This window comes from Aquarana catesbeiana, linkage group LG09 (genome assembly GCF_042186555.1).
Source record: "Aquarana catesbeiana isolate 2022-GZ linkage group LG09, ASM4218655v1, whole genome shotgun sequence".
NCBI lineage: Eukaryota > Metazoa > Chordata > Amphibia > Anura > Ranidae > Aquarana > Aquarana catesbeiana.
Window position 1 is genome coordinate 225243540 of NC_133332.1, and position 10050 is coordinate 225253589.

Here is a 10050-nt window from a genome sequence, read left to right on the forward strand (position 1 = left end):
GGGCGTTGCTAGGTGGCAAAAAAAAAACAGGGGCTTCAGCCCGGAGTCTAAGCCTAGCACCGGGGGGTAGGACCTAACTGATGCGCGCTGACCTACACTGACATACACCAACCCACACTGACCTACCTGACATACACTGACCTACCTGACACACACTGACTACCTGACCTACACTGACCTACCTAACACACACTGACCTACACTGGCACACTGACCTACCTGACACACGCTGACCTACACTGACCAACACTGACCTACCTGACACACACTGACTACCTGACCTACACTGACCTACCTAACACACACTGACCTACACTGGCACACTGACCTACACTGACCTACCTGACCAGACTTCAGGTGTCCTCCTGCAGCTCAGCGGTGTGCCCATCACATAGTAGAGTAGACTCCAGGTAGCCAGAGCCATGATGAGGAGAGGAGAAACACCCGCCCGCCCGAGCGCCGAGTGGGGTCGGGATCTTCTCACAGTGGCGCGACGGCTGCATTGTAATTCCCACCTTCTGGAGCCTGCTGCACCTATGATGGACGTCACACGTCCCACGGTCCCTGCATTGGACCAGTGGGACGTCCATCAGCGATGCAGGCTCCAGAAGGCAGGACCTGCTATTACACTCGGCCGCGCACGGGTCAGATCGGTCCCCGCTCGGCGGCGGCGCTCGGGGCTAATAATAGAACAGTACCCACCCGAGACCCAGGGCTTTTTGGGGACCCACTCTGGGCTTCAGCCACCGTCAGCCCCCCCCCCTGCCGACGCCACTGTCATTGGGTCCAACAGGGTTTGAAAATTCAGTTTGTAAATGGATAGAAAACTGTCTAAAAGACCATATTCAGAGAGTAATGATTAATAATTCATATTCTGAATGGTCTAAGGTTATTAGTGGTGTACCCCAAGGTTCAGTGCTGGGATCCTTCCTTTTTAGCCTGTTTATAAATGATATAGAGTTTGAAATTTAAAGTACCATTTCAGCAATTGCAGATGACAATAAGCTATATAGTAGAATATTGTCCTTACATGATATCTCCCGGATATAAAGCAATCGAGCTGCAAGTTTGAAAATGACTTGCCAAGCTATTGCTAGACTTGTCAGGCTTCACAAGTTTGTTGCACAATTGCAGCAAGTCCATATTGCATGACTCCAGATTAACTTTCTTTGCAAACATTCTGCAAGTCTGCTGCAAGTTCTGGTTCAGTTATGTTGTGCAATAGTCATCCCACCACAGGGGTCGCTGTGACTGAATTTTCATGCTGTAGACTTGCAGAGCTCTTGCTGTAGACTCACCACTGCAACTTTGCTCTTGCTAGAGAATTGCCACGCAAATTTTCTACAAATTGGAAAAGTGTCAACTAGAAATTGTGCTTCAAGTGCTCGGCAAGTGCACAAATTGCCAGTGAAAATGTGCAGCAAGTCAACAAGACTCACAATTCAACAATGTCACAGATTTGTGGCAAGTTATCCTTGCTATCTGGGCTCCAACTTACAAGCAGACCTGAATGCACTATTTTTGGGCAACTAGGAGAACAGCTGGGGGATTTAATGGTCAAGAAGGATCTGGGTGTTCTGGTAGATAAAAGACTTAGGCTCTGTTCACACCAGTGCAATTTCAGATGCAACTTGAGTTCCACAGAATTGCACAACAATGGAAATTACATTGTTTTCAACGGTGCCTGTGGACATCAATGCAACTCAGCAATGCTTGGTTTTCGAAAAGGTTCATGAACAACTTTGGTGCGATTCCAGTGTGATTTTGGCCCCGTAGAATATGCAAACCACATCCAAGTTGCACTATCGTACTGAAAATCAGATCAAAATCGCATTTCACCCTACCCTTAATAATAGCATGCAATGCCAAGGTGCAGTTTCTAAAGCTAGCAAAATCCTTTCTTCTATTAAAAGAGTTATGGACTAGAGAGAGAGATAATTTTGCTCCTGTACAAATCTGGAATATGCAGTTCTGTTTTGGGCACCAGTTCACAAAAAGGATATCAGGGAACTGGTAAAAGTGCAGAGAAGGGCAACCAAACTGATAAGAGGCATGGAGGAGCTCAGCTATGAGGAAAGATTAGAGAAACTGTATGTATTCTCTCTTGAGAAGAGGAGATTAAGGGGGGGATATGATCAAGATGTACAAAGACATAAGTGGTCCATATAGTGAACTTGGTGTTGAGTTATTCACTTTCAGGTCATCACAGAGGACAAGGGGGGCACTCTTTGCATCTGGAGGAAAAGAGATTTAACCTTCACATACAGAAAGGCTTCTTCACAGTAAGAGCTGTGAAAATGTGGAATAGACTTCCTCAGGTCTGGAGGCATTCCTAAATGCACAAAATATAACTGTATATTACCATTTATAGGTAATAACACCACCAGACATTTTTGATCCAGGGAATTTGTTTCCCCACTGGATCAAATTGGATCATGCTATATAGGGTTTTTTCCCCTTCCTCTGGATGAACTGTGGGTATAGGATTCTGTATATGTAGGTTATTTATATGTTTGTTCTATTGGTTGAGCTATATGGATGTGTGTCCTTTTAAAACCTGATTAACCAGGTAACTATGCACTGAAAATTCCTGAGCAGACAGCAACAGGGGTGGAAATCATGGTAGGGCGATCTCACCGTTGGACCATCCAAGACACCAGCCCACCACCTTCCATCTAAATTTCACTTTCGGGTAGATTAACACATTAAAGGCCTGAAATGCAACTGAAAAGCAGTAGTCGGTGTCATACTATAGCTAGCAAGCAGCTTATGTTTCACCAATAATACAATTAAATCACTCACAGATTAACCAGGTATATGAAGAATTTCAGTGTTATTTATAAATTAAAATCAAAGTTAAAAAAACAACATATTAAGAAACCGACATTGTTATACATAATTGACAAGAAAGTAAAATACTTTCTTTACTTTGTTCATCGTTAGAATATTATCCATTTTTAGAAAATTGGAGATTTGTATTTAAAGTTAAATAAGCAATAAACCTGAAATTAAAATTCTTTAGGTTACAGTGTGACAAGTGCTTTTAATTGGATATCTGACATAACATTTTATCCTTCTGGCTACAATATTAGGTATAAAAAAGTTTGGCTGATGTCAGAATTCTTTAAAACTACTAGGCAGGATGTAAGCTGTATATGGGAAAATATTGCTTCCTGCTACACTTGTTTTTTTTTTTTTTTTTTGGTAAACCCAAATGCCCGCAAAGACATTTGATTTTTTTACAATGGATAGAGTGGGGAAGGAATAAGCTTCTGTCCTGTTTTTATTTCTGACTGTGTCGCTCTTGGGAAGCATTTCCCTCACTTCCTGTCTGGACAGGAAGTGATACTAAATCTTCCTTTGGGGACACAGATAAAACATAACCACATTTTTTAGTAGCTTAAAGAAAGGTAAGAACTGACAATGTTTTATTTCTTGTACAGATGTCGCAAGGACAGGAAATGAGGGAGAATTTCCCCAATGGGGTTGAAGAAAATAATAAGAACCCGACAGAAATTTTTAACTGTCCTTCACTAGATGTTCACTAGATCTAAAATGAAAAAAAATGCCTGATGTTAGGCTTTATTATACTGTGTGTTCTTACAATCCCATTTTAGATGATTGTAATTTAAATGTAATTATTATTTAAAGGGTTAGTCCAAACCAAGCTAGAATTTCAGTATAGGTTAGATGCCCATGAGACTGATGCCCATTGGATTTTTATCTCTTCAGGACTTGAGTGGAGGGAAACTTGAACTTAAGTTCCCAACTCCACCCACTTTTCTAATTGCCCTGCATAATGAACAATATTAACAATGTGGAGAGGAAAGAGAGAGATTCCACAAGGGGAAGGAGCAGCAATGATGGTGGGTAGATTAGCCCCCAGCATCCACCACAGATCAAATACCAGTTTTGGATGGATTGAACTTCAAGCAAAGATGATTATTCTTGATGAGGTCATATTGGTGAGGAATGGCTGAAGGATGTTCCATTGCCATGTGTAAACATGTTACATATATGATTTAAACACGTAGATATGTTGGAAAAAACACAACAAAGAACACCAGAAGAATACAGCAAGTGAAGATCCACAAGAGGCAACCATAATTCCTTAGCATGAGGTTGCAGCGGTGGTAGTGCGGCTGTCGATTAACTGTAGTCAGGGCCTGTGGCTGAGAAAAGCTGGGCTGAGCAGGCCCCAGTAGAAAGACTGTAATAATGACATTTTCATCTCGCCCTTGTGGGAAGTGAGACAAAGAGTTTCTGGTACTGCCAACGTAGGTCTCCCCGTGATCTTTCTTCCAACAAAGTTTAGACCCTTCTATCCACACTTTCTGCAGCTGATTCATCCATGGTGGGTAATGGGAGACAATGTCCATGTTAGGGGGTAGCTGTGGGACTCCCCCCTCTGGAATAGTAACCTTAGCCCTGCAGATGGGACAGCAAAACGTTTCCATCTCTTTCTGAAAAACGCAAAGCTTGGACAAACACTCCATGCAGAAGGTGTGTTTGCAAGGCAACAGAAGAGGAGTTTTGAACACATTATCATAGGATCCAAAGCAAATCGGGCATTCCGGAACTGTATATTCCTGTTCCATGCCTGAAACAAAAATGGACAGTCTGAGAGGAGGCAATATCAGTCTTTGTTCTTTAAAATCAAGTTGGTTCTATAAAGTCAAATGGGATGTAGATCCCAAAATGTCATTGTGGAAGAACATAGATGAATATATAAGTCAAAAGGAGCATTATTAGTTCAATGTGTGATTGAAGACCAATCCTTGTGAAATCCAAAATAGCGTAGATGTATAAAGTTTTAATGTACAAGTATCCAATAGCAAAGATGAGTTCCTATGAAGGCAGAGACGACACAATCTTAGAGAATTGTTTTAAAAAGTTGGGCTATAGTCAAGGCCCCAATATCTTTTATGCATCAGAAAAAACATTGTAGCAGGCTACTATACCTGTAGAGGAAAGATGAAAGCTTTTGTACAAAATTTTCAGGCCATGGGGCTGTCCGTTCCTTTGGAACGTGACTGTAGATGCTTTCTGTCCTGTGTATCGGCTCTGAATGCTCAGGTGTCCCTGCCGTCATCCAATTGTTTATAGCTCTGCTTAAAAAGGGATTGTTCTTGTGTAAAGAGTGTTGGGCCAGAGTAGGCTGTACAGTATTAATTACTTGCTCGTCAGCTCTGTGTTCACATTGCTCCTAGTAACAATATTTACTCATTCTGTTGGCGTGGACTCATACAGTGACACAGGATCATGTTACTCACTGACAATTGAAAACTGTTCTTCATCATGGTAGTACCTTTCATTGAGGTGTAATATCTTGTTTTTCCACATTGATCGCCTTTGAGATCAGAGGGAGTCTGCCTATTGCCGAAGGCACAGAGCCAGCTAATTAGAAGAAAGCATCTACTTCCTATCTCATAATGAATTTGCTGGACCATATCTGGAAGATTAATTTTCAAATTCCTATACAGAGGGGAAACAATTGTTCATTAAAGTATATGTAAACGCTAACAATGAACTTCTCTTATTTGGTCCCTTTTGGTCTGTTTAACCGCTTGCCGACATGTACATATACGTCGGCAGAATGGCATGGCTGGGAAAATGGGCGTACCCGCATGTCCCTTTGAATTTGCCGCCGTGTGGTCGCGTGCGCGCCCCTGCCGCGAGCTCCGTGAGTACGACCGCAGGTCCCGCGGACTCGATGTCCGCGGGGATACCGGTGATCGTCTCACAGAGAGGTAGAACGGGGAGATGCTAATGTAAACAAGCATCTCCCCGTTCTGCCTAGTGACACTGACACTGATCACAGCTCCCTGTAATTGGGAGCTATGATCAGTGATGTGTCACACACAGCCCCCCCCACAGTTAGTAATCACTCCCCTAGGACACACTTAACCCCTCCCTAGCCCCCTAGTGGTTAACCCCTTCACTGCCAGTGTCATTCTTACAGTAATCAATGCAATTTTTTAGCATTGATCGCTGTAAAAATGACAGTGGTCCCAAAAATATGTTAAAATTGTCCGATGTGTCTGCCATAATGTCGCAGTCACGATAAAAATCGCAGATCACCGCCATTACTAGTAAAAAAAAAAATTATTAATAAAAATGCCATAATAACTTTTGTGCAAACCAATCAATAAACGACTATTGTGATTGTTTTTTTTTAACCAGAAATATGTAGAAGAATACGTATCGGCCTAAACTGAGGAAAAAAATATTTTTTTTATATATTTTTTGGAGATATTTATTATAGCAAAAAGTAAAAAATAATGCGTTTTTTTTTTCAAAATTGTCACTTTATTTTTGTTTATAGTGCAAAAAAAAAAAAAACGCAGAGTTGATCAAATACCACCAAAAGAAAGCTCTATTTGTGGGAAAAAGTGAAAGTCAACTTTGTTTGGGAGCCACGTTGCATGACCGCACAGTAAAAGCGATGCAGTGCCGAATCGCAAAAACTGCTCTGGTCCGGGGCTTAAGTGGTTAATATACATTGAAAGTGTATTTTTTTTTAATTTGTTTGATAAGTTCAAAAACACACCTGTTGATGGTGCAGGACATTATGTGAGCTGATAACATTATGCGTTGACTTATCAACTAGATTGTTCTCCGAGGACTACACCCTTTATGCTATTGACAATGAGAGAGGGGCGGAGTTCCATAGTCCTATCTTTTTTCTATTGCCCTGATATAGATTGGTTGTCATCCTAGTACTGGAAGTGTGTTACTGGTAGAATCACCAGGTGAAATAAAAATAGGCTAAAAGCTTAAAATAAGAAAACAAATGCAGCCACCTCATCTGAGGACTCGTATATAAAATTTTAGTTTTTGGGTTTATATGCACCCCCCAAGTGAACACTTGTATGACTTCTATGTTCGCAATATAACCATATAGTGGAGACACTGGGGAGCAACAGTTGGCTTTTTTTGATGTGGGACCTTGCACCAAAATGCAAGGTCAACTTATTAGAACGGGGTCTACCTCCCCCTGTAAAAAAAAAATGTACCTGCAAAAAAAGAAAAAAAAGTTAAACACTTTACAGTACATAACTCTCGTCTTCAGGCATCACCACTCTTCCTCAAGATTCCTGGGGAACAATGAGTACCCCATATCTCACAGTAAGGCAATCCAGCCCAATAAAAGTGCATCTTAGGATGCTAGTCATTCCCAGGATTTTGCTGGAAGGATCATGACATTACCCTAGGCGCTGGAGGTAGAACAGGGTGGTAAGACAGGTGTAGCGCTTACCCCCGGAAGAGTTGTTTTCTCTGTTCCCTTGTTCCTGTCCGCACATAGGGGGTTATTTACTAAAGGCAAATCCACTTTGCACTACAAAGTGCACTGCAAGTGCACTTGGAAGTGCAGCCACTGTAGATCTGAGGGGGACATGCAAGGAAAAGAAAAAACAGCATTTTAGCTTGCACATGATTGGATGATAAAATCAGCAGAGCTTCCCCTGATTTCAGCTCTTCCCCCCCAGATCTACAGCGACTGCACTTCCAAGTGCACTTGTAGTTCAAAGTGGATTTGCCTTTAGTAAACCAACCCCATAGTGTCAGAGGCGCTGCAGCGGCAGAGGACTGTGTCCAGACTCCCGAATAAATGGAAACAAGCAAACATTTATTGATGGGTGCTGGTAGGCTGCATTGATGGGCACTGATAAAGCTGCATTTGATGGGTGCTGGTGGGCTGTATTTGATGGGCACTTCATTAAAAAGGTGGAGTATACATGGGCAGGGTAAAGGGGGTGGAGTCAGGGGGTGGAGCCAAGGGGCGTGGCAAAATTAGGTTTCATCTAGGGTGTCAAAAATCCTTGCACCAGCCCTGATTACAATAATAGTTTGTCTGTATTAAACCCTGCTAGCCTGTATGTTGGGGTCCATATCTGGCATTGGAGCTCTCAAGATAAGTTCTTCCTAACCAGGTAATAGCGAATAATACGACACCTGGTCCCAGGGGCTCCTGCCCTTTTAAGAGGTACCACTTTATCAAGGTTGATACATGAAGTGGGCTGGGTGGATATTTGGAGACGTAATAATCTTCACTCCAAATGCTTCTCCAAATCTCATGGTTCTTTCTCTAGAATCGACTTGGCTGTGGGTAACTTAGCTATGCTCCTCTCTATCTCTGAGGAACTTTATAGACCCAGCTGTGTTTCTGATCACTCCTGTATGATAATACGCCTTATTGTGTCTCCACCCTCTACATTACCTAAGGCACCATGGAAATTGAATACATTTTTGGCTAAAGCTTTTCCCATCTCACGTAGAGATAGAACGGAGCATGCATGAGTTTTTTGCCCAGCAGGACCACACTGATTCTCCCCTTGTCAATTGGGAGGCGTTTAATGCATATTTGAGGGGTAGTTCACAAGGTAAAAAGAGCTTCTTCGGGTCTGAGGGAGCAGGTAGGGTCTCAGGTTCATACACTGGAACAAAAGTATGTCAGTGACCCTACTTGGCTCTACTAGGGAGGCATGGCAGTCTGCTCAGTCCGCTTATGAACATTTTCTCTCCTCGACGGAGAAAAATGGTTCTAGGTTAGCCTTTTTGGAGGAGGGGGAGAGCACTGGACACCTGCTGGCGAGGATTTCTAATTCACACCAACGCTCACCTGCTATTGAAACTATTAGATCCCAGACGGGTCGCCTAGTGCACTCCCCGGATTTGGTTCTTTAAGAACTGGCACTAAATTATGAAACGTTATACCTTCCCATCGCAGTGTATATTTCCTCAGCTCTGGCAAATTATTTGAGTACTGTTACATTTTCATGTTTCTCTCTAGCTCAGAAAAAGGATTTAGATTCCCCGATTTACCTTAGAAGAATTGCAGTTGGTGGTTAGTTCCTTTCCAAATTGTAATGCTCCTGGGGAGGATAGTCTTCCCATGGAAATATATAAACAATATGCTACGCTATTGCTGCCACGTTTGAAGGTTTTCAATGCTTCCCGGGACCATAATAGTCTGCCTCCCTCTATGTCTAAGGCTAATATTTTTTATTTTATTAGAATCGGGCAAAGACGTGACAGATCCAGGATCCTATAGACTAATTTCGCTACCACAAAGCGATATTAAATTTGTGGCTAGTGTTCTAGCAATAAGATTGAATAGGGTTATGATGTCCATTGTGCATTCTGATAAAGCCGGCTTCATGCTAAATAAGTCAGCCTCTGTCAATGTGAGGTAGATCTTTCTTAATATGCAGTCCCGGGCAGATAATGTTGGCCATAGGGCATTGCTTTTGCTTGATGTTATGAAACCCTTCAACAGCGTTGAGTGGACTTATTTATGGGAGGTGTTGTCGAAATTTGGTTTTGATGAGGGTTACATTTCCTGGGTGCTCCTCCTATATAGTCACCCACAAGCAGCAATTCGAGCTTCTGGTAGAATGTCTCACACTTTCCACCTAGGGCGGGGCATGCGACAGTGATGCCCGTTGTTGCCCTTGCTGTTTGGCCTAGCCATTGAGCCGCTGGCTATCTTGATCAGAGATAACCCGGGTATCACTGGCTTTTGTTATAGTGACAGGAAGGAAAAAGTGATGCCATATGCGGATGACACGATGATAATGCTAGGAGATACGAACGACTTCTGCGGGAGACTATGGCCACTATTACAGAATTTGGGCATTTTTCAAGATTTAAAGCGGAGTTCCACCCTGAAATTTTTTTTCCATAATCAGACTCCTTTACACCTATAAAGAAACATTTGGAGGACATTTTTTTATATACTTACCAAAAAATCCCTGTTGCTATGTAGTTCTCCTAATCTGTTACTTCCTGGTCTGCGGAGCTCCTCGTCACTTCCTCCCATGCCTGTGCTCCTGGGAAATGAAGAGTCATCATTTACCAGGAGTCTGTGAGCAGTACTTTGATGAAAAATCGATACGGCCGCCGGTAAATCGCGCATGCGCGAGATAGAGAGGTGCATGCTGGTTACCCAGCATGCGCCTCTCACATGCTTATCCCAGATGGAGTTATCGATTGGGCTTCACATGCCCACAATCATGATGGCAACGGCCACAACAGGAGGGAAAAACT

General features: G+C 42.6%; 1 protein-coding gene across 1 annotated transcript; it reads right to left on the bottom strand.

Moving 5' to 3' along the window:
- Positions 1-2857: 2857 nt before the first annotated feature.
- Positions 2858-9823, bottom strand: LOC141108998 (uncharacterized). Its single transcript, XM_073600956.1, has 2 exons — positions 9746-9823; positions 2858-4667 (listed from the first exon to the last, which is right to left on the bottom strand). Exons 1-2 carry the CDS (start codon positions 9821-9823, stop codon positions 4023-4025), a joined length of 723 nt encoding a protein of 240 aa, XP_073457057.1. The 3' UTR covers positions 2858-4022.
- Positions 9824-10050: the final 227 nt, after the last annotated feature.